Genomic DNA, 26360 nt, shown 5'->3' on the forward strand with positions numbered 1-26360 from the left:
TCCCACATAATCTACTGCAACAGGAGCTTTCACTGCATCTTGGCCACTGTCAACATAAGAATTAGGAGCAGGAATAGACAATTCAGCCCCTCGAGCCTGCTCCACTATTCAATATGATCATGGCTGATCTCATCTCGGCCTCAACTCCACTTTCCTGCCTGTTCTGCATAACCCTTCAATCCATTACTAATTAAAAATCTGTCTATCTCCTCCTTAAATTTACTCAATATCCAGGCATCCACCATACTCTGGTGTAGTGAATTCCACAGACTCACGACCCTTTGAGTGAAGTAATTTCTCCTCATCTCTGTTTTAAATCTGCTATCCCTTATCCTAAAACTATGACCTAGATTGCCCAACCAGAGGAAACATCCTCTCTAAGTCTACTTTGTAAATCCCCTTAATCATCTTATATACCTCAATTAGATCTCCTCTCATTCTTCTAAACTCTAGACAGTAAAGGCCTAAACTGCTCCAACTCTCTTCATAAGACAAACCCCTCATCTCTGGAATCAATCTAGTCAACCTCCTCTGAACTGCCTCCAATGCAACTACATCCCTCCTCAAGTAAGGGGACCAAAACTGAGAAGAAGCAAGGCATCGAGAAGAAGAAAAAAGGAAAAGAGCTGTTTGGTCCTGTCTGACCTGGACCGGTACTTGCTACTTGTCACGGTGGTATGTTGTTGCTGTATAACTAGTGTGTTATAACCATATTGAACTCTGATTAAACTCAACATACCCACCATATTGGTTGCAGTCGATCCTGATTGATTAGATAATTGATAACAACAAAAGTCCTGCTTAAATCAAAATCTCTACATAAGTGAGTGGGCAACAAGGTGGCAGATGGAGTATAATGTGGGGAATTGTGAAGTTATTCTCTTTGGTAGTAAAAATAGAAAAGCAGATTTTTTTTTCAATACGGAAACTTCTAAACGTTGATGTTCAGAGAGACTTGGGTGTACTCGTTAGAGTAAAATAAAATGTTAGCATGCAGGTGCAAAAAGCAATTAGAAAGGCAAACAGCATTTTGGCTTTTATGGAAGCGGACTGTGGTGTATAACTCTATGACTGGGGTACAAGAATAAGGAAGCCTTGCTCCAGTTGTATAGGGCTGTGGTGAGACTACACCAGTTAACAAGGACTTCCAAGATTTCCAAATCTTATGCTGATAGACTCTCTGAAAAAGTTATGCCTTACTCAATGAGGTGTAACTTAAAGAAAAAGAAAGACTTGAATTTATAAAGCACTTTTCATGACCACCAGGCCGTCCCAAAGCACTGTACAGCCAATGAAGTAATTTTGAGGCAGAATTTGACCAGTCCTGTGGAGATGGAAATGGAGGCTGAGGGAGGCCAGTAAAATTCCCAGGGGGCTATGTCAGACCAGCCTCCTTACGACTTCCCGTCATCGACAAGCTTTACCAGATGCGGGCAGAGGGACAGATCAATGACTGACAGATCAGCAGCATTCACACCTCATCCAGAGACATCTTTTGTTTCTTTACTTGTCCCATTACCACTCCCTTTGGTTTTGAACCATGAAACCTTTTGGCATTTAATTTGTCCTGCCCTTCACCCTATCACAGACCTTCCCTTTTGATTTTCTTTCCCCACTTTCCCGCTCTTACTTGCTCAAAGCCTGTTACTTTTCTAACTTTTGACAGTTCTGATGAAAGGTCGCAGACCTGAATCATTATATCTGTTTCTATCTCGACAGATGCTTTCTGACCTGCTGAGTATTTCCAGCATTTTCTATTTCATTTCAGATTTCCAGTATCTACAGTATTTTGCTTTTGTCTTGATTTTCAACTCCTGACTGCCAAGCTATCAGTTGAATTTCTCCCTCTCTTTTTCAATTGGATGTATAATTTTCTCAATAATCTAACAAATCTGCTTTTAGATTAGATTAGAGATACAGCACTGAAACAGGCCCTTCGGCCCACCGAGTCTGTGCCGAACATCAACCACCCTTTTATACTAATCCTATACTAATCCCATGTTCCTACCAAACATCCCCACCTGTCCCTATATTTCCCTACCACCTACCTATACTAGTGACAATTTATAATGGCCAATTTACCTATCAACCTGCAAGTCTTTTGGCGTGTGGGAGGAAACCGGAGCACCCGGAGAAAACCCACGCAGACACAGGGAGAACTTGCAAACTCCACACAGGTAGTACCCGGAATCGAACCCGGGTCCCTGGAGCTGTGAGGCTGCGGTGCTAACCACATTTGCAACTCTTCTGGACATGAAATTTATCTGTTCTAAAGTCATCGTGTAGAAGTGGTTGATAACTACAGAGCACAACAAAATCCATACCTGTTGAAATACATCTGCTCCCTCATCATAGTCCACCACAGTGAAGAACAACTTATTAGAAAATGCAGATGAATACCGCCATGAGTTTGCCAGCACCTGGTACTCCTCATTCGCTTGTCTGTGGAAAATAAAGTGCAATGCACCAAAATCAGCTTGCATGATTCGGAAAATAACTTACTGTACTAGTATTTATAATTCATATTCTTTGTTGAGCAAACATAGCAACTGCACTGTAATCTTAACTTTAATGCATTTATAGTTACATCTATAAGGATGCCATATATGAACATCATCCATCAACAAATATTAACATTACCGAAATGAAAGAGGATCACTACATTTTTAATAAACCGTTTCAGTCACTCTATTATGGTATTTTCTTCATTTGTTCATGGGATGTGAGTGTCACTGGCAAAGTCAGAATTTGTTGCCCATCCCAAGCTGTCCTAGAGAAGGTGGTGGTAAACTGCCTTCTTGAACCGCTGCAGTCCATCTGGTGTAGGTACACCCACAGTGCTGTTAGGAAGGGAGTTCCAGGATTTTGATCCAGCGACAGCGAAGGAACAGTAATATAGTTCCAAGTCAGGACAGTGTGTGGCTAGGAGGGGATCTTGCAGGTGTTGGCGGCTTGTTCTTCTATGCAGTAGAGGTCGCGAATTTAGAAGGTGCTGATGAAGGAGCCTTAGAAAGTTGCTGCAGTGCATCTTGTAGATGGTACACACTGAAGCCATGGTGCACCAATGGTGGAGGATGTGAATATTTAAGATGGTGGATGGTGTGCCAGTTAAGCAGGCTGCTTTGTCCTGAAGGATATTGAGCTTCTTGAGTGTTGTTGAAGCAACACTCATCCAAGCAAGTGGAGAGTATTCCATCTCACCCTGACTTGTGCTTTGTCGATGGTGAACAGACTTTGGGAAGTCAAAGTAGAATACCCAGTCTCTGGTTGGTTCTTATAGCCGCAGCATTTATGTGCTAGTCCAGTTAAATTTCTAGTCAATCGTGAGCCCCAGGATGTTGATGGTGAGGGGATTCAATGATGGTCAAACTGTTTAATGCCAAGGGGAGGTATTTCGACTTCCTCTTGTTAGAAATGGTCATTGCCTGGCATTTGTGTGGCACAAATGTTACTTGCCACTTATCAGCTCAAGTTTGAAAATTGTCCTGGTCTTGCTGCATGTGGGCATAGACTGCTTCTTTATGTGACGTATTGTGAATGGAACAATGCACTGCAATCATCAGCGAACATCCCTACTTCTGACCTTATGATGGTGGGAAGATCATTGATAAAACATCTGAAGAGGGTTGGGCCCAGGAAACGAGTCTGAGGAACTCCTGCAGCAATATCCTGAGGCTGAGATGATTGGCGTCTAACAACCACAATCATTTTCCTTTGTGTTAGTTCTGACTCCAACCACTGGAATGTTTTCTCCCGATTCTCATTGACTTTAATTTTAATGGAGCTCCTCAATGCCACACGAAGTCAAATGCTGCCCTGATGTCAAGGGCAGTCACTCTCACCTCACCTCTGGAATTCAGCCCTTTTGTCCACATTTGGAATAGGCTGTAATGAGGTCTGGAGCTAAGTGGTTCTGGCAAAACCCAAAACAATCATTGGTGAGCAGATTGTTTGCTGAGTAAGTGCCACTTCATAGCACTGTCGATGACACTTTCCATTACTTTGCTGATGATTGAGTGTAGACTGATGGGCGGTAATTGACCGGATGGGATTTGTCCTGCTTTTTGTGGATAGGACATACCTGGACAATGGTGGTGGACAATTAAACAACTAACTGGAGGAGGTGGCTCCACAGATATCCCCATCCTCAATGATGGGGGAGCCCAGCACATCAGTGTGAAAGATAAGGCAGAAGCATTTCGAACAATCTTCAGCCAGAAGTGCCGAGTTGATGATCCATCTCGGCCCCCTCCTGAAGTCCCCAGCATTACAGATACCAGACTTCAGCCAATTCGATTCACTCCGCGTGATATCAAGAAACGAATGAAGGCACTGGATACTGCAAAGGCTATGGGTCCTGACAATATTCCGGCAATAGTACTGAAGACTTGAGCTCCAGAACTTGCCGCACCCCTAGCCAAGCTGTTCCAGTATAGCTACAGCACTGGCATCTACCTGGCAATGTGGAAAATTGCCCAGGTATGTCCTGTACACAAAAAGCAGGACAAGTCCAACCCAGCCATTTACCGCCCCATCAGTCTACTCTCAATCATCAGTAAAGTGATGGAAGGTGTCATCAACAGTGCCATCAAGCAGCACTTGCTTAGCAATAACATGCTCAGTGATACCCAGTTTGGGTTCCGCCAGGGCCACTCAGTACCTGACCTCATTACAGCCTTGGTTCAAATATGGACAAAAGAGCTGAACTCGAGAGGTGAGGTGAGAGTGACTGCCCTTGACATCAAGGCAACATTTGACCGAGTATGGCATCAAGCAGCCCTAGCAAAACTGGAGTCAATGGGAATCAGGGGGAAAACTCTCCGCTGGTTGGAATCGTACCTAGCGCAAAGGAAGATGGTTGTGGTTGTTGGAGGTCAATCATCTGAGCTCCAGGACATCACTGCAGGAGTTCCTCAGGTTAGTGTCTGAGGCCCAACTATCTTGAGCTGCTTCATCAATGACCTTCCTTCAATCATAAGATCAGAAGTGGGGATGTTCGCTGATGTTTGCACAATGTTCAGCACCATTCACGACTCCTCAAATACTGAAGCAGTCCGTGTAGAAATGCAGCAAGACCTGGACAATATCCAGGCTTGGGCTGATAAGTGGCAAGTAACATTTGCGTCACACAAGTGCCAAGCAATGACCATCTCCAACAAGAGAGAACCTAACCATCTCCCCTTGACAGTCAATGGCATTACCATCGCTGAATCTCCCATTATCAACATCCTGGGGACTACCATTGACCAGAAACTGAACTGGAGTAGCCATATAAATACCGTGGCTACAAGAGCAGGTCAGAGGCTAGGAATCCTGCAGCGAGTAACTCACCTCCTGACTCCCCAAAGCCTGTCCAAGGCACAAGTCAGGAGTGTGATGGAATACTCTCCACTTGCCTGGATGGGTGCAGCTCCAACAACACTCAAGAAGCTCGACACCATCCAGGACAAGCAGCCCGCTTGATTGGCACACCATCCACAAACATTCACTCCCTCCACCACCAAAGCACAGTGGCAGCAATGTGTACCATCTACAAGATGCACTGCAGCAATACACCAAGGCTCCTTAGACGGCACCTTCCAAACCCGCGACCTCTACCACCTCGAAGGACAAGAGCAGCAGATGCATGGGAACATCACCACCTGCAAGTTCCCCTCCAAGTCACACACCATCCTGACTTGGAACTATATCGCCGTTCCTTCATTGTCGCTGGACCAAAATCCTGGAACTTCCTTCCTGACAGCACTGTGGGTGTACCTGCCTCACATGGACTGCAGCGGTTCAAGAAGGCAGCTCACCACCACCTTCTCAAGGGCAATTAGGGATGGGCAATAAATGCTGACATAGCCAGCGATGCCCACATCCCATGAATGAATAAAAAAAAAAATTTCCACTTTGTCAGATGGATGCCAGTTTTGGTGCTGTATGGGAAACAGCTTGGCTAGGGCACTGCTCGTTCTGGAGTACAAGTCTTCAGCACTACAGCCAGAGCCCATCGCCTTTGCAGTATCCAGTGTGCTCAGCCATTTCTTGATATCAAGTGGAGTGAAGCAAACTAGCTAAAGAATGACACCTGTAATGTTGGTGACCTCAGGAGGAGGCCGAGATGGATTCTCCACGTGGCACTTCTGACTGAAGATGGTTGCAAATGCTTCAGTCTTGTCTTTTGCACTCAGGTGCTGGGCTCTGTCATTATTGAAGATGAGGATGTTCATGGAGCTTCCTCTTCCCATTAGTTATTTAACTGTCCACCACCATCCATGACTGGATACGGCAGGAGAGCAGCAGAGAGCAGTCCAGATGCGCCAGAGTTTGAAAACAAAGTGAACAGTGACGTCACAAGAAAGTAGCAAGGTGATTGGCTGGTGAGTAACTGCTGTTAGGGAATAACTCTAATTATCTGGGTAAGTAGCTAAAAGTAAAGGGAAAGGTCTACAGTTTTCTTAATATAATAGGTAGTGTTTTTTTCGGGAATCAAGGTCCCGAGTGTAAATAATCTAATTTTTGTGTAACTTAAGGGGATAAATTTACGGTAAGTCAGGGCAGGGCAGCGCGGCAGCGTGGACTGCTCCTCTTGTGCAATGTGGGAAGTCAGGGACACTTCCAGTGTCCAGGGCGAACACATGTGCAGGAAGTGTCTCCAGCTGCAGCTACTCGAAATCCACGTTTCGGATCTGCAGCAGCGGCTGGAGACACTGTGGAGCATTTGCGAGGCTGTGATCATCGTGGATAGCACGTACAGGGAGGTGGTCACACCGCAGGTAAAGACTGCTCAGGCAAAAAGGGAATGGGTAACCGCCAGGCAGAGTAGAGGAACTAGACAGGTAGTGCAGGAGTCCCCTGGGTCCATCACCCTATCAAACAGATTTTCCACTTTGAATACTGTTGGGGAGAAGGTGATGGTTGAAGGTTGCTTTTGCGAGTGGAAGCCTGTGACCTGTGGTGTACCACAGGGATCGGTGCTGGGACCCTTGCTGTTTGTCGTGTACATTAATTATTTAGACGTGAATATAGAACATAGAACATAGAACATAGAACATAGAACATACAGCACAGAACAGGCCCTTCGGCCCACAATGTTGTGCCGATCCTTTGTCCTCTGTCAAGGACAATTTAATCTATACCCCATCATTCTCCTTTATCCATATACCTATCCAAAAGCCTTTTGAAAGTCCCTAAAGTTTCTGACTCAACAACTTCCCCGGGCAAGGCATTCCATGCCTCGACCACTCTCTGGGTAAAGAACCTTCCCCTGACATCCCCCTTATATCTCCCACCCTTCACCTTAAATTTATGACCCCTTGTAACGCTTTGCTCCACCCGGGGAAAAAGTTTCTGACTGTCTACCCTATCTATTCCCCTGATCATCTTATAAACCTCTATCATGTCACCCCTCATCCTTCTCCTTTCTAATGAGAAGAGGCCTAGAATGTTCAGCCTTTCCTCGTAAGACTTATTCTCCATTCCAGGCAACATCCTGGTAAATCTCCTCTGCACCCTCTCCAAGGCTTCCACATCCTTCCTAAAATGAGGCGACCAGAACTGCACACAGTACTCCAAATGAGGCCTTACCAAGGTCCTGTACAGCTGCATCATCACCTCATGGCTCTTAAATTCAATCCCTCTGCTAATGAACGCTAACACCACATATGCCTTCTTCACAGCCCTATCCACTTGAGTTGCAACTTTCAATGATCTATGCACATAGACCCCAAGGTCTCTCTGCTCCTCCACATGCCCAAGAACCCTACCGTTAACCCAGTATTTTGCATTCATGTTTGTCCTTCCAAAATGGACGACCTCACACTTTTCAGGGTTAAACTCCATCTGCCACTTTTCAGCCCAGCACTGCAACCTATCCAAGTCCCTTTGCAGACGACAATAGCCCTCCTCGGTATCCACAACTCCACCAACCTTTGTATCATCTGCAAATTTACTGACCCACCCTTCGACTTCCTCATCCAAGTCGTTAATAAAAATCACAAACAGGAGAGGACCCAGAACTGATCCCTGCGGCACGCCACTGGTAACTGGGCTCCAGGCTGAGTATTTACCATCTAAGACCACTCTCTGCCTTCTATCAGTTAGCCAATTCTTAATCCAACTGGCCACATTCCCCACTATCCCATGCCTCCTGACTTTCTCCATAAGTCTACCATGGGGGACCTTATCAAATGCCTTACTAAAATCCATGTACACCACATCCACTGGTTTACCCTCATCCACTTGCTTGGTCACCTGCTCAAAGAATTCAATCAGGCTTGTGAGGCAAGACCTACCCCTCACAAAACCGTGCTGACTGTCCCGAATCAAGCAGTGTCTTTCCAGATGCTCAGAAATCCTATCCCTCAGCACCTTTTCCATCAACTTGCCTACCACCGAAGTAAGACTAACTGGCCTGTAATTCCCAGGGTTGTTCCTATTCCCTTTCTTGAACAGGGGCACAACATTTGCCACCCTCCAATCACCTGGTACCACCCCCGTCAGCAGAGAAGATGAAAAGATCATTGCCAGCGGCTCTGCAATTTCATCCCTTGCTTCCCATAACATCCTTGGATATACCCCGTCAGGCCCGGGAGACTTGTCTATCTTCAAGTTATTCAAAAACCCCAACACATCTTCCCTCCTAACGAGCACTTCCTCGAGCTTACCAGTCTGTTTCACACCGTCCTCTTCAGTAATACACCCCTTCTCATTCGTAAATACCGAAGAGAAGTACTCATTCAAAACCTCACTTATCTCTTCCGGCTCAACACACAGTCTCCCGCTATTGTCCTTGACCGGACCTATGGTCCCCCTGGTCATCCTCATATTTCTGACATACGCGTAAAAGGCCTTGGGGTTTTCTTTTATCCTACCCGCCAAGCATTTTTCATGCCCTCTCTTAGCTCTCCTCTTAGGAGGTATCATCAGTAAGTTCGCAGATGACATGAAAATTGATGATGTCGTAAATAGTGAGGAGGAAAGCCTTAGGTTACAGGACAATATAGATGGGCTGGTAAGATGGGCGGAGCAGTGGCAAATGGAATTTAATCCTGGGAAGTGTGAGCTGATGCATTTTGGGAGGAGTAACAAGGCATGGGAATATACAATGGATGGTAGGACCCTAGGAAGTACGGAGGGTCAGAGGGACCTTGGTGTACTTGTCCATCGATCACTGAAGGCAGCAGCACAGGTAGATAAGGTGGTTAGGAAGGCATATGGGATACTTGCCTTTATTCACCGAGGCATAGAATATAAGAGCAGGGAGGTTATGATGGAGCTGTATAAAATGCTAGTTAGGCCACAACTGGAGCACTGTGTACAGTTCTGTACACTATAGGAAGGCTGTGATTGCACTGGAGAGGGTGCAGAGGAGATTCACCAGGATATTGCCTGGGCTGGAGCATTTCAGCTATGAAGAGAGACTGGATAGGCTCGGGTTGTTTTCCTTCAGGCAGAGAAGGCTGAGGGGGGACGTGATTGAGGTATACACAATTATGAGGGGCATTGATAGGTTAGATAGGAAGAAACTTTTTCCTTAGCAGAGAGGTCAATAACTGGGGGGCATAGATTTAAGGCAGGAGGTTTACAGGGGATTTGAGGAAAGTTTTTTTCACTCAGAGGGTGGTTGGAATCTGGAATGCACTGCCTGAAGGGGTGGTAGAGGCAGGAACCCTCACAACATTTAAGAAGTATTTAGATGAGCACTTGAAACACAATAGCATACAAGGCTACGGGCCAAGTAGTGGAAAATGAGATTAGAGTAGTTAGGTGCTTGATGGCCGGCACAGACACGATGGGCCGATGGGCCTGTTTTTGTGCTGTATAACCCTATGACTCTATGACTCTGTTGATCTGATCGATGGCTTAAATATGTCTATAGACTTCAGCTTCCACTGTTTAGCATGCATGTAGTCCTGTGTTGGAGCTTTACTAGGTTGGCACCTCATTTTTAGATATGTCTGGTGCTACTCCTGGCATGCTCTTCTACATTCCTCATTCAACTAGGGTTGATCCCCTGTCTTGACGGTAATGGTGCAGCTCTGATGAAAGGTCACAGAGCTGAAACGTTAACTTTGCTTCTCTCTCCACAGTTGCTGCTAGACCTGCTGAGTATTTCCAGCACATTTTGTTTTTGTGTCACTTCTACCAATATTGTCATGGACAAATAGGGTTTTCCTGCTTGTTGGTTCTGCAGCAGTCCCAATCTGGCAGATATGTCCTTCAGGACTTGGCCAGCTTGGTCAGTAGTGGTGCTACCAAGCTACTACTGGCGATGGACATTGAAGACCCCACTCCGAGTACATTCTGTTTCCTTGCTACCCTCAGTGCTTCTTCCAAGTGGTGTTCAATATGGAGAAGTACTGATTCATCAACTGAGAGAGGGCAGTAGGTGGTAATAAGCAGCACATTTCCTTGACCGTGTTTGACCTAATACCATGAGACTTTATAGGGTCCAGAGTCAATATTGACGAATCCCGGGCCACTCCCTCGTGCCATTTCAGGTGGGTTTGTCCTGTCGGTGGGACAGGGCAAACACAGGGGTGGAAGAGTCTGGGATGTTGGCTGAAAGGTATGATTCTGTGGTATGACTATATCAGGCTGTTGTTTGACTAGTCTGGGAGACACCTCTGCCAATTTTGGCACAAGTCCCTAGATGTAAGTGAGAAGGGCTGACTGGGCTGGGTATGCCTTTATTGTGTCTGATGCCTAGTTTAATGCCAGGTGGTCTGTCTGGTTTTATTTTTATTACACTTTTTTGTAGCTGTTTGATAAAACTGAGTGGCTCGCTAGCCATTTTAGAGGGCAGCTAAATGTAAACCACATTGTTGTGGGTCATGAGTCACTTATAGGTCCAGTAAAGACAGCAGATTTGCTTCCTTGAAGGACATTAGTGAACTAGATGGGTTTTTAACAACAATCCGGTAGTTCTGTTACTGATGCTATATTTCCATTACTCATACTCTTAATTCCAGATTTATTTAATTAACTGCATTTAAATTCCCCAGCCGCTGCGATATTTAGCGAGGTGGCTCATTTATGTGGAGGGGGCGGAATCCCCCCCACAATGACGCAAAGGGGGTGGACGCTCCATCCCTGGCAATGGCACCGGTGCCATTTTTAAATGGCTTCAGGCTCTTCTGAGGCATTTAAATTTTTAAAGGCATAGTTTAAAAAAATTAAAATTAAAACTTTATTCAATGTTCCAATCCCCTCTCCCACCCCCCCCCCCCCCCAATGACTAATCAGTATATTAATTGCCTTCTCCCTCCAAAAAAACTTCTCTTCCGGTCCCGATCTTTTCCCCCCGTTCTTTAGTAACTTTGCCCTTCAACCCATTCCCACCATTCCCTCAACCAATAGCAAGAGTTTTCCCTGCTCCCTCCCCCTCCCGTACTGAAAACTTCACTACTCCCCCCCTCCCCACCAGCGTGTCGCCTTGGATCTCCGACTGGACATCCGAAGGCGCGGGAGTTCCGGCAACTGGCCAGAATATTGGCATGGGATGGCCGTCGCAACGAGGTAAGTAATTATGCATTCATTAAAATTTATTTAAATATTTCAATTAACTTGCTGTCGCCGAGCGGCGGGGAAGTGGGGAATGCACTCCAAGGCCTCACCGCTGCCGGTAAAATGAGCTAGGCTTTCCTGGTGTCGAGTGTGGCAGGCCTCTCCTGGAAGTATTTTCAGGCACCCCTGCCACGACCCCCGACGTCATGGAGCTGGTAAAATCCAGCCCTATATTTCTGGATTGTTAGTCCACGCCTCGTATACGACTAGTCCAAAAACAAAACCACCATGCTGCCAAATGCATTCTCGTAAATGGATTCTAGCATGGTTAGAGCAATATCCTACCTTAAATAACCACATTTTACTTGATTTGTAAATTATATTTAATGTTATTTACCCATTAAAGAAACTGTTATACATTTCTACATTCAACTTACATTATTACCTCAATTTAATCAAAAGATGTGAATAATTACTTCTGTACCAGTGAAACTCCTTGTTGGATTAAAGTGCATTGGTAAATCTGCAGTGATTCTTTACTCAACTTGTATTCAAGACATGCAATTGTTCAAAATGGTTTCTGGAAAAATTTCCTATGAATGTGGTACTGACAATATAAAACATACAGTGTCTAAAATGACTGCAGTAATAGCTTGACATCTGTTTCCATTTACTTTCCAACGGTAGTACTGATATTTTCTTCTATTAATTACAGTTTATGTACTTGTGTCTCACACTAAAGATTCAGGTGTTGATCCTTTTAAAATCCAGATGAGCTACTCTTCATCAATTTTAAAAAGTCAGCAAGACTTTCAAATATCATTGATTGATTGGGCTGACAGCCCTAATAGGTTTGATTAAAATCTTTTCAACTGGCTGACCCTTAAATGTACTTGATGAACTACATGCAACCAAAGTAAATGGCGATGTTACTACCCTCAAGCATAGAGATATTTCAAAGTTGCTCCAGTCACCCTTAAAATATGGAAAGCTAAATTGTATAAAGTGTACACTGTGATAGTGATTTTGACATTGCAAAGCTTACATTTAATGACAAAATAAAGACAAAGGGAATTGAATAGTTTTGGATCATCCCCAAAACTTTGGCAGAGGAACCACAGGTTTTTGTAGACCTTCTATCAGTGATCATGGAGGATCAGGAAAACTCTGGAAATTCCACCCAAAATATGAAGAATCACAATTCTATTTAATTTTTGAAAACTACTTTTCTTCCCATTTTCTCTTCTGCATCACCATGGGAAATCATGAAGCTAGTTTAGAAATCCTTGGCTAATAAACCCAAGAACAATTATCATAAACGCTGTCTCATTTCACATCTTTCAAAAGCTTTGCATTTTCTTACAATAATTTATAAATCATGGGCCTTCTGAAGAATCTGTAATCTGTCACAGGACATGGAGAACAAATATGAAGATGGGAGTTTCTTTAAAAAAAAAGAATAAATTGGCATTGTACAGTGAAATGATACAGCCCTCACTAATATCAGACTAATTAGCTACTAACAAGGATATGGAAAATGCAGTGAAATACTGCTTTTGGATATTCCCCCCATCATGCGGTCTGCTGAGTGCATCTGCAACTCAGTTTGCTAAAGGCAAAGGATTGAAACCAAACTGATAAGCTAACAGTCTGATCAATCCAGCACATTGGGAAAATCAATTTCCTTAAATTTATCTATTTAGACTGGCACTACTCATTCTTCTTTGAAGCAGACTGTTATCTAGTTATAGTGATAATGGAGGAAAACTAGTTGGATTTGTCAGGAAAACCCCCCATGCCAAATGAGAAATATTAATTTCATTGGTTGGAAACTTACATTAAACTTTTAATGGGAAAAAACCTACAGTAACTTTTTTAAAAACTAGCAGCCAAGATGGCGATTGCAATTGCATCTGAAACACCTTTTCATATTCAAAAGATCCACCAAACGTTTGAGCAGCATGGACCCAGAACAACAGCTTGCTCTAAGTGAGTGAATTACCTAAAATGGCTTCATTAGCACGGCAGTCAAGGCAATTCTAACATATTGACTTTGAAAGAGCAAACCCCTTCCAAGTGTAAATTGGCATCCTGGGGCATGCAGAGTCAATTCCCAACCTTGAATTTCATTAGAAGGTTCAAGAAAACCTGAAGCAGCCATGTGACAATCTGTCTATCTTGGTGGGGGGGGGGGGGGAGCTGGTTTTGTTTCCTTTGGACAAAGAGACAAGCAATAACTAAGTGTGCAGTAGAAAAAGGCTGTGTGCTTCCCTTTCTCTCTCATTCTCCCCAGAAAACATCAAATTTGAAAACCATCTGCAACTGTGGGCTCTCCAAGCCTACAGACTGCTACAGCCAGCGACCAGGGTAAGAGAGCCAACTACAGTTCTGCCTTCAAGAAAACCCTGAGCAAATCAGGCCAAACAAAACCTGTACTTTTACCAAAGAGGACTTCAAGAATACAGATTCAGCCGAGGACTACCGGATCACCTACTTCACAGACTCTGTACTTAAGTTCCATTTATTCCGGACTTTAATCTAACCACCAAATCTATTTTTTCCTCTGTAATCTATTTGTGTGTGTGTGTGTGATTTTCATATGAATGTGTGTGTGAATGTGCAGCATATTTTTAGTATTTTTAAATCGGATTAGAGTGTTACATATAATAAACTTACTTCTTTCTTGTTTAAACTCAAAAAAAGCTGTCCGATTGGTTCTTTCACAATCACAGGAAAGGAAAAGGGTAGAACACTCACAGAGATGGTAAGCATAACCACTGTTTAAAAGGAATAAACCCTCTTGCGGTCAAACAAGAGGAAGGATGTGCGACCCCTCCTCACTTGGCCGTAACAGATTTTTCTCAAGCTCATTGAACCTGAGTGCTCTGTCTCATATTACCTGACAAAGCTGGTAATTTGATTGTTGAACAGTATCTATGGTGCTTTTGTCCTGCCAAATGATTGATTCACAGGGCACTGAATCAATGCCAATCCCTTCATGCAACAAGAACTAGCCAAGGCACATCAGCATATAATCAGGGGACCTGTCCCATGCAACATCTGCTAACTAATGGAGCCCGCAGTAGTAGAATCGCAAGTCTATTTTTGGCTAACAATTACATATGTTAGAAGATGTGGCATGTCATACCTACAAATTTGGTTAATTGGGTGAGAATGAAGTTAAACCCTCTTCAAGATATTAAAATATAAAATACTGCAAATTCTGAAAATCTGAGAAACAGAAACATAATAGAAATATAGTAGATCAGGCAGCATCTTTAGGGAAAGGGACATATTGATGTTGGAGGTATAACCCTCCATCTGCCTGAACTGCTCAATGGGTCCAGCCTATTTCCATTTTTGTTCCTGTTCATACGACATAAAGTAAAAGAATGGAATTTATTTTAAAAATTAAAGGAAGACAACCTCGACACATTCTAAAGTGCTTTACAGCTAATGAAGCACTTGTTGAAATGTAGGACCTGATATATATGGGGAGCTGCGTGGGAAACCTCAATCCGCCAAGTAACCCAATAAGTCTGGAGTGTGGAGGCCCTGCCAATCTCAATGGCAGAGCCTCATTTAAATAAAATGCTGCAGTTTTCCGTCCTGCTCATCTGCGCAAAAGAGCAGGTTACCATCAGAACACTCTTCTCCTTTAGGATCCCCCCTTTAATAGCTACCACTTTAAACAAGCTTTTGGTCACCCATCCTAATATTTCCGTTCTCTCAGTACCAAATTTGTGATTAGGTTCATGTGAAGCACCATGGGAGGTTTTCCAGTTATATAGATTATATAAATGCAAGTTGTTGTTGTATTTCAATATACTTTTATCAAGATGAGAGATGTTCATTTCAAGACTACCCAATATCAGACTCAATCCCTTCCAAGTCACATTTGTCATACCCAGATGCAGAATAAATCTCCCTTTTTTCTGCCTGAACATCATATGCTAAGTTCAACAGAACAACATTTGGCACAACATTATTTTTACAAAGACAGGTTTAGAATGCACGTATGTAAATGCACAAAGTGTGCTGAATAAGATTAGTGAGCGACAAGTACAAGTAGTCATGTGGAAATATCATGTAACGGCAATAACGGAAACAGGTCTTAAAAATGGTGAGGTCTGGGCTCTTAATATTCTAGGGTACAAGGTGTTCAGAAAAGATAGAGAAGGAAAAAAGAGAGGTGAGTACTGATTTGGGAAGACATTGCAGTGTTCAAAAGGGAGGATGTTTTGAGGGGGCAAAGACAGAATCCATTTGGTTAGAGTTGGGAAGCAAAAAGGGAATGATCATGCCACTGGGGGTATTCTATAGGCCTCCAAATAGTGAGAGGGAGATTGAGGAGCAAATCTGCAGGGAAATCACAGAGATGTGCAAGAATTATCGAGTGGTGATATTGGGGGACTTTAATTACCCAAATATTGATTGGGAAATGTTAGAGTAAAGGAAAAGGAGGGTGAGAAATTTCTGAAATGTGTTCAGCAGAACCACCTTGACCAGTATTTATTGGTCCAACTAAGAAGGAGGCATTGCTGGATCTGGTGCTGGGGAATAAGGTGGGCCAAGTGGACCAAGTGTCGATGGGGGGACATTTGGGTAAGAGTGATCATTGTATCAGAAGATTTAGATTAGCAATGGAGAAGAGTAAGGAACAATCTAAAGTAGAACTTGAAAATTAAATGAGGGCTGACTTCAATGGGATGAGATGGGATCTAGCCAGGGTAAAATGGAGCCAAGATTGACAGGACAAACTGTAACGAAGCAATTGGTGATCTTTAAGGAGGAGATGTTTCAGGTAGCCTGTACCTACCCAGCATGTACATTGCAACAAGGGCAAAAGCTAAGGGAACCAAAGCCAGGGCTCCTTGGATAATGAGGGAGATAGAGAATATAATGAAACAAAGAGGGTGCATGATGCATGTCAGGTGAATTTTGCAAGCAAGAACCAGGCCAAATACAATAAGTCGAGAGGGTAAGTGAAGAGGAAAACATGACTGGCAAAGAGAGCATATGAGAACAGAATGGCAGTTAACCTTAAAGGGAACCAAAAAGTCTTCCACCAGCATAGAAATAGTAATCAGGTAATTTTAGGTAGGTTAGGCCTATTAGCGAGTGATATGTGCTTCAAGGTGCAGGGCAAGGCTACTTAATGACTACTTTGTATCAGTGTTTACTAAGGAAGTGGGTGCTGAAAAAATATTGGTAGAAGCAAATATGGTAATGAATGAAGTGAAAATTGATATGCAGGATGTACTGGAAAAGCTGACTATGTTTAGTGTGGATAAGTCACCTGGTCCAGATGGCTTGCATCCCAGGTTGCTAAAGGAAGTGTGAATGGAGATAGCAAAAGGGCTTGCCATAATCTTCCAATCTTCCCTGGATACGAGAGGAGCCAGAGGATTGGAGAGTGGCAGATTATTCAAGAAAGGGTGTAAGGACATTCCTAGTAACTACAGGCCGGTAAGTTTAATATCAGTGGTGGGTAAGGTTTTAGAAACAATAATCAGGAAAAAAATCAGCAGGCACTTGTGTTAATTAGAGAGGGCCAGCACAGATTTGTAAAAGGCAGATCATGCTTGACTAATGTAATTAAACTTTTTGATGAAGTAACAGAAAAGATTGATGAAGGCAAAGCAATGGATGTTGTCTCTATGGATTTTAAGAAAGGATTTGAAAAAGTACCACCTAAAAGACTGGTTAACAAAATTGAAGCCCATGGACCAGGAGGGTAAAAAATTGTATTAAAAAGGGTCAGTGTCCAATTGGATAAAAAAAAAGGTTTCAGGACAGAAAACAGCTAGTCACAGTAAATAATTGTTTTTCAGACTGGAGGATGGTAGACAGTGGTGTTCCCCAAGGGTCAGTTATATATATATATAACATATATTATTATGTAACTTATATATATTATTATATAACTTATATATCATTATAACTGTATATATATATATATATATATAAATAACTTGGATATTGGAATACAGAGTTAAATTTCAAAATTTACCAATGATACCAGAGACAGCGGAGGATGATATGAATTGACTGCAACAGAACATAGATAGGCTAGCAGAATGGGCAGATAAGTGGCAGATGGAATTTAAGACAGAGAAATGTGAGGTGATGCATTTTGGCAAACGGGATAGGGAGAGGCAATATAGACTAAATGGTACAGTCCTAAAGAGTGTACTGGGACACAGGGACACAGGGACCTGAGGGTGCATGTGCATAATCTTTGAAGGTGGCAGGAAATATTACGAGAGTAATTAGCAAAGCATAAGGGATTTTGGGCTTCATAAATAGGCATATTGAGTACAAAAGCAGGGAAGTTATGTTAAACCTTTATTAAGCTCTGGTTAGGCCACAACTAGAGTATTGTGTCCAGTTCTGGTCACCACACCTTAGGAAGGATGTGAGGGTCCTTAAGATGGTGCAGAGTAGACTTACCAGAATAATCTCATGGATGAAGGATTTTAGCTACAAGGTTACGTTGGAGAATCTGGGACTGTTCTCCTTGGAGCAAAGAAGATTGAGTGGAGATTTGATAGAGGTGTACAAGTTTCTGACAGGTTTGGAAAAGCTATTCCCAATAGCTGAAGGTACAAGGACTAAGGGTGTAGAAGTAAGGTTTTGGGCAAGAGATGCAGAGGGGATGTGAGGAAGAACTTTTTTACGCCATGAATGGAAATGACCTGGAACTCGCTGCCTATGAGGGTGATGAAAGTGGAGACGATGAATAATTTCAAAAGAAATTTGGATGGGCACTTGAGGGAAATAAACTCAGAGGTCTACACTATAGAACTGGGAAATGGGACTGATTGGATTGCTCTACAGAGAGCTAGCATGGACTTGATGATCCAAATGGCCCCCTTCTGTCCCATTATGACTCCTGAACTCTATCTTACACTCACCCAAAACTCTGCTGCTTATATCTTAACTGGTACAAAAGCGTGATCTTCACCAACCTGCTCTGACTCCTTGGGTTGGATTTTACCAAATGATACTAAGGCCCGATGTCAGGGTCATTTACGGGTTGCGCAGTCGCATGGACAGGTGGCGGAGTTATGCAGCGATCTTCCATTATACAGCCAATTAGCGACCGGCCAGCCAGACTGCAGCTGTCACACAGGCTGCACACAGAGTGGGCAGAGGAAGGGATGCAGCAGAAGAGAACATGTAGAGGAATGGCTGCAGTGACAGGAAGCTGGCTCCACATTTCAGTGACGCCTCCCTGGAGGTGCTCCTGCAGTGGTGAGGGAACAGAGAGAGGTTCTGTTCCCAGTGGACAGGAGGATGAGGCCAGCAAGCTTGATGAAGAAGGCCTGGCTGGAAGTGGCTGAGCAGGGTCGAAGCCGCAGGGTGGCCATACGAATATGGGTGCAGTGCTGGAAGCTCTTCAATCATCTTGTGACGTTCGGCAAGGTGAGTGGCATGCATGATGGCAAGGTGGCAGCCCTGATTGTCTTACATGGCAACCATGAGATGCGAGGTGAGGTGAGAAACCCTGCACAGGGAATCACCACTACCTTCTCAAGGGCAATTAAGGATAGGCAACAAATACTGGCCTTGCCAGCAGCACTCACATCCCATGAATGAATGGGAAAAGCATCATGTACATTGAGCCACAGGGTTGCCTCAAATCAGAGGACCATTGTGCCTTTTAGATGGCCCAGTTAATTTTCTGGTCAATGGTAACTCCAGGATGATGATGGAGGGGGATTCAACAATGGTAATGCCATTGAACATCAAGTGGAGATGGTTAGATACTCTCTTGTTGAAGCTGGTCATTGCCTGGCACTTATGTCGCGCAAATATTATTTGCCCGAGTCTGAATGTTGTTCAGGTCTTGCTGCATGCGGGCACGGACTGCTTCAGTATGAGGATTTGTGAACGGTACTGGACTCTTTCCAATCATCAGCGAACATCCCGACTTCTGACATTATGTTGGAGGGAAGGTCATTGATGAAGCAGCTGAAAATGGTTGGGCCTAAAACAATACTCTGAGGAACTCCTGCAGCAGTGTCCTGGGACTGAGGTGATTGGCCTCCAACAAGTCCAACCACCTTCCTGTGTCCGAGGTATGACTCCAACTAGTGGAGAGTTTTCCCCCGAATTCTCATTGACCTCATTTTTGCTCGGGCTCCTTGATGCCACAGTCAAATGCTGCCTTCATGCCAAAGGCAGTCACTCTCACATCACATCTGGAATTCAGGTCTTTTTTTCCAAGTTTGGACCAAAGCTGTAATGAGGTCTGGAGCTGAGTACCCCTAGCAGAACCCAAACTGAGCAATGGTAAGCAGGTTATTGCTGAGTAAGTGCTGCTTGATAGCACTGTCAATGCCACCTTCCATCACTTTGCGGATGATTGAGAGTAGGGTGATATGGTGGTAATTGGTCAGATTGAATTTGCCCTGCTTTTTTGTGGACAGAACATACCTGAGCAATTTTCCACATTGTTGGGTAGATGCCAGTGTTGTAGCTGTACTGGAACAGCTTGGCTAGGGGCTAGAGCACAAGTCTTCAGTACTACAGCCAGGATGAACCTCATTTTCAAAAGGACAACTGCCTGTTCGATGGTTGCCCTTGTAGTCACATAGCACTGGTTGGAGATCTCCTGTGCCTCGGTGTTAGGGTTCTGGACTAGTGTGAGCAGCCATGTCTTTAGTGGATAACCCTTGTCATCCAGGATCCATCCACAAAGGCGTTCGAGTGGGGTGAACTGTTGAGGCATCTGGGACAGTCTCAGGATAAACAAGCCATGGCAGCTTCACAGGAATCTTGCACACACATGGAGGATCCTTTTGCAGTGGTCATTGACAATTTGAACATTGACAGGGTGGAACCCCTTCCTGTTCACAAACGCACCAGTATGCTCTGAGGGAGTTGATGGCCACACACATGCTTTCTATAATCCCCATATCTGAGGGAATCCTGCCATGGCACCCCTCTGTCTGACTGGCCTGATCAGTGCAAAACCTGATGCTTTCCCCTGCCCTCTCGAACTAGGCATCTATCACCTGCTTGATGCAGCGATAGGCTGCTGATTGAGAGATACCACAAATGTCTACAGACAATTCATGGAACGAGCCTTAAGTATAAAAGTTGAGTGCCTTCACTGCCACAAACAATGGGTACCCACCACATCCCAGTGGGCACAACTCTGCATGCCACATAGGTCAGTGACAGATGCAGTCTTCAGAGACATTGGTGCTCTGACATCTCTATGAAGCTAAGCCTTTGTTTGTACACCCTTTGCATTGGGTATCACCTTCTTCGAACATTCATCTGCTTTTCTGCCTCCTCGTCCATGTCCCATCACAGCGACATGCCGGTGGTGCTCCCCTGCCCACTGCTACATCTCTCCAGGTGGCTAATTCAGTCTTTCCCCACCACTCTCCTCCTGATTGGAGTGCCAAACTCTGAATGCAGAGGATCCATCTACCTTTGGAGCCTTCACGGCACAATGAATCTCACCCGCTGTGCATTGCGTGTACTCGCTGCAGAGGATCTGGGAGACATCCTTCCACTAACAGCCCTCCACACTGGCCTTCTACTCCGCAAACCCTCTAAATGTCCCAGCCTTCGAATATCTCACCTGAGCCTGCCTGCTAGTTTCAGCCAATACACATCTGCCCCTCAGCTCTCGCTTACTTTGAGCAGGCAAACCACTGACGCTCCAAGGGACCTCTGTGTCCCATGGAAAATACTAAAAGCTGTGGAATATTGTGGTCAATTGGCTGCTTAACAGGCTCAATTGGATGCTTGTCGCTGACCTGCGTGATCCTGATCCCACTGCCCGACTGCCCTGGGTAATTTGGCTGGAGGCCTCACCACTGGGCCTGTAAAATTCCACCCCTTGTCTCCTTGCAGAATGATTTCAAAACCATCTTGATTAAAGTCGCTCCATTACTTTACCTTGCTTCTTGCAACCTTGTCCAGTACAACATTCCAACTCACAATTTTTGGTCTTCTTAATCTGGTCTACCACGCTTCCCCTATCTCTCTGCTAAACTATCAATTACATTTTACCAACTACTTTCTTGCATTCTGGAATTCTCTTCCTTAAACCCTTTCTTTCAGTCCAACTTTCATACATCACCATAAAACCTACTTCATTGGTGAAGACTTTGGCAATTCTCCTAATTCTACTTCTAAGTCATACTCGATGTGCCTATGCCACTTCTCTCCACCCCCCTCAGGTGAAACAACTAGTAACATTTTGTTACGTTAAAGATACCTTATAAGTTCAATCATAAGAAACGTTGGAAATACTCAGCAGGTCTGGCAGCATCTGTGGAGAGAGAAGCAGTGTTAACGTTTCAGGTCAGTGACCCTTCTTCAGAACTGGCAGATATAAGAAATGTAAAAGTTTTTAAGCAAGTAAAGCGGGGGTGGGGCAAGAGATAACGAAAGAGAAGTTGTTGATAGGACAAGGTCACAGAATAGCTGACCAGAAGGTCACAGAGCAAAGGCAAACAATATGTTAACAGTGTGCTTAAAGACGAAGCATTAGTACAGATAGGGTGTTAATGGACAGAAAACTGAACAGTCACAAGCATATGTCTATTTGGGATATGTCGAACATTCCTTGTTCTAGTCCTACTCAGGTCCCCTCCCCCAACTCTTTTTCCGGTACATTGATGACTGTATCGGTGCCATTTCCTGCTCCCACCCCGAACCTTATAAGCCCACCGACTCCCACACCTATCTCAACTACACTTCTTCACACCCTGCCTTCTATAAGGACTCCATCCCATTCTCCCAGTTTCTCCGACTCCGACGCATTTGCTCTGATGATGCTACCTTCCATGACAGCGCTTCTGATATGTCTTCCCCTTTCCTCAACCAAGGATTCCCCCCCCACTGTGGTTGACAGGGCCCTCAACTGTGTCCGGCCCATTTCCCGCACCTCTACCCTCATCCCTTCCCCTCCCTCCCAGAACCACAACAGGGTTCCCCTTGTCCACACTTTCCACTCCATCAGCCTCCATATCCAAATGATCATCCTCCACTACTTCCGCCACCTCCAGCGCGATGCCACTACCAAAGGCATCTTCCCCTCCCTTCCCCTGTCAGCATTCCGAAGGGATCATTCCCTCCGCGACACCCTCATCCACTCCTCCATTACCCCCACCACCTCGTTCCCGTCCCAAGGCACCTTCCACTGCAATCACAGGAGGTGTTATACCTGCTTATTTACCTCCTCTCTCCTCACTAACCAAGGCCCCAAACACTTCTTTAAGGTGAAGCAGTGATTTACTTGTACTTCTTTCAATTGAGTATACTGTATTCACTGCTCACAATGTGATCTCCTCTACATTGGGGAGACCAAACGCAGACTGGGTAACCGCTTTGCCGAACACCTCCGCTCAGTCCAAAAGCATGACCCCAAGCTTCCGGTTGCTGGCCACTTCAACACACCTCCCTACTCTCATGCTGTCCTGGGATTGCTGCAGTGTTCCAGTGAACATCAACGCAAGCTCGAGGAACAGCATCTCATTTATCGATTAGGCACACTGCAGCCTGCCAGACTGAAAATTGAGTTCAATAATTTCAGAGCATGACGGGCCCCCCATTTTACTTTTATTTTTAGTTATTTTTTATTTTTTTATTTTTTGTGTTTATTTTATTTTAATTTGTTCAGTTTGTGCCTACCCACTTTTTTTTCATGTTTGTGCTTGTGGCTGTTCAGTATTCAGTCCATTAACACCCTATCTGTACTAATGCTTTGTCTTTCAACACACTATTAAAATATTGTTTCCCTTTGCTCCATGACCTTCTGATCAGCTATTCGGTGACCTTGTCCTATCAACACCTTCTCTTTTGTTATCTCTTGCCCACTCCCGCTTTATTTGCTTAAAACCTATTACATTTCTAACCTTTGCCAGTTCTGATGAAAGGTCACTGACCTGAAGCATTAACTCTGCTTCTCTCTCCACAGATGCTGCAAGACCTGCTGAGTATTTCTAGCATTTCTTGTTTTTATTTCAGATTTCCAGCATCCGCAGTATTTTGCTTTTACCTTATAAGTTCAAGTTGTTTTGCATATATTGATGCTATTAAGAGGTCTGGGCTATTAATTTTGTTTTTATAAGAAACATCGGGAATGTAAGATAGCATGTTGCCGAGCAACCCTGTTCCTATACAGATCATGCGTATTTGCCTCATCACAGAACGTAGCCACCTTAAATTTTCAATGAAATGTGATGCAAAGTTTCTTCCTCCTCTTTAGTCATGCAGATCTCTGGAATATTGATGCAACCTTAAAACTTACATTATTCATATTTTGTTCAAAAGCCTTTTGCTAAATCATAAAATTATTTTTCTTTTACAAGTGGCAGAGTTGTTAACACAATGTCAACCACTAGCAAGTGAAGTACTTTTAAAGTGCATTTTGCCATCAACATCTCATTTCAAAAAGTCAAATGTGCCAATTTTATTTGATTAACTTCTAAAGAATACTCCAGGATAGATCCCATAATGACCTTAATCTAGTTAAATTATTATTTATGTAGTCTCCTCTCAAAATTCCCTCTTTTTCCAATTATCTTGCTAGCCCAATCATTTTATTATTTCTTTACCCTCTGGCTGGTCTCATAATTGCAACCACTACTTTATGAGTAATTTTTAGCTTTTAAGCTTCAGACTTAATGTTATATCCAATCAAATCCTCCCAACCTCCACTATTCTGTATCCTGCTTCTATCTGTATATACACTTTGGCCAGTAAGTTGATGTAAAGCAAGGATTTGTTTAAACCACTACTTTATATACCTGACAAAAAGTAAGCATTTTGTCTAAGCTGGATTATTTATTGGATTCTTTCTTGCATGTCACAGCACGCTGAGCAAAATTTGGTAACTGCCAGCTGTGTCTACAAGCTGAAGAGAATATATATTATGGTTTAGTATGTTAAAGGCCTTGATATGCAGGGATCAATCACTGCCATCGTCTTTGAATGGAATTACTTTGAGGTATATAATTTATCCACGGGTCAGGCCATTCTATTCAATTACAAGCATCCTTTGGGACTATTTACAATACATGGTTCTTTGGCACCTGAATTCTCTGAATATCTGACACATAAAAGAAATTATTGGAAATGAAAGCAGATTTTCCTTTATCGCACTTCAGTGTTAAAAATTGGTTGGACACAGAATGTATGGAAAAAATTCGGCAGAGAATTGCACACATAACAGGGTTCAACCTATTTTCCATCTCTAAGTTAATAGACGGAAAATTGGGCAGACTCCAATACATGTATGCAATCTTCCCCGCCCAATTGTCATCTATGCTCTGTACCTTTGCACCCAAACGTAAAAAAAAATCTGCACTATACAGTTTTAATGATGTTTGCTCTCAGATGTCGTTAAATTAATGTGTAGCTGTATCTTGGGGGATATGGTGTGAAGCCAATATTCAATGTGGACCCTTTAGGGTGCAAGATTTGTCAGATGACTTGGTGATACAAATAGCCATGTAAGATGTAAGTTACTCATGTTTCACAGGTTATTTTCAGGTTAAGGGTTGGGACAGAGGAAGATCACTTGTTTTCAATACTGGGGGCTTTTGTAAAGTTTGTAATTAATGTGAAATATACTGCTTGTATTGAGTACTGTTAATTTACCTGTTTAAATTTCAATTAATTTGTCTAGTGTTTTATAGCCTAAACTGCAGTTCAACCGAATGTATATTCTTTACCCTACTGAGTCTGGCTACATTAACCTGGAGATTGGGAAGTTAAAGGCACATTCTGGTTCATAGGTTACCTGAGGTCTGCTATGGCAGTGGACAATATCCTGAACTCAAGGGAGCAGCTAGAGTTAAAAAAAAACTTAATAAAGATAATGGCCCAGAAATTGCTGGAAAAATAATGGCGCGCTCATGGTGCCCACCATTATTAGTGCATAAAAACAGAGATGTGCCATAATTTCCGATTCACCACAAATTTTTGGACGATTTGTGCCACATTGTCATTAGCCTTGCCAAAACTGGGAAAAAAATCTCGCTATGAGCCTCTCCATTGTGTGTCATGAAATTTCTGGATTTGCACTGTTGATACAAATGAATCTCATTGCAGTCATTTAGGGCTGGTAATTCATGTCGCATGGACCCTGTTAATGACATGAGTTATAATTCTGACATGCACTCAACCTTGTCGGTCCAGAAAAGAAACAATGAAATTGCGCAGTATTACTCCCACTGGTAGTAAATTAGTTGGGGGCTTTTAAAATTATTTTTCTTACTTTTTCTTTCTATCTCTTAATATGCTATTTTTTACCCTCTCTTTATTTCCCTGTCTGTTCTTAATTTGACTCTAATTCACCCTATTTACTTCTCTGTCATTCGCTCTGTTTCTATCTTTACCCTTAAATTTCATTGGGTAAGGACATAAATCATTGGACCTAATATTCATCAATTCCCAGATGTTCAGTTGATGTTGTTCCGCTGTGACCAAAATATTAAACTCTACAACATTGTTTGCAGACTTCCAATAGGCATTTGATAAAGTTCCATACAAAGGTTGTAAGAATTGAGGACAAAACTTGTGAATAGATAAGAAATTGACTGACGGGTAGAGAAAAAAACAAAGATTTGTTAGCTGAGTAATGTGGGACAGAATGGAGTGCCTAAGACATCAATGCTCAAACTACCACTGTTTCCAATTTACATGAAGAACTTGGATTCAGAAATTCAAAGTAAATTGTGGTTATATTTACGAAAAGTACCAAACCAGGAGGAACTGTGGAATCGAAGAATGAATCCAGAGATTACAAAATAAGTTAAACATAATGGCATAGTGTTTCCACTTTGGATATAATTGGCAATCCGATGCAATTTGCACTCAAACTGCACTAGTTT

The 26360-nt window shown here is 43.3% G+C and overlaps 1 protein-coding gene across 2 annotated transcripts in view; it reads right to left on the bottom strand.

Moving 5' to 3' along the window:
- Positions 1-26360, bottom strand: part of tusc3 (tumor suppressor candidate 3) — a 650020-nt gene that overhangs the window by 383748 nt on the left and 239912 nt on the right. For both annotated transcript variants that reach the window (XM_068056826.1, XM_068056758.1), the window contains exon 3: positions 2325-2442. In XM_068056826.1, coding sequence (XP_067912927.1) covers positions 2325-2442 — 118 coding nt within the window. The remainder of the gene's footprint in view (positions 1-2324; positions 2443-26360) is intronic.

This window comes from Heterodontus francisci, chromosome 1, assembly GCF_036365525.1.
Source record: "Heterodontus francisci isolate sHetFra1 chromosome 1, sHetFra1.hap1, whole genome shotgun sequence".
Taxonomy (NCBI): Eukaryota; Metazoa; Chordata; class Chondrichthyes; order Heterodontiformes; family Heterodontidae; genus Heterodontus; species Heterodontus francisci.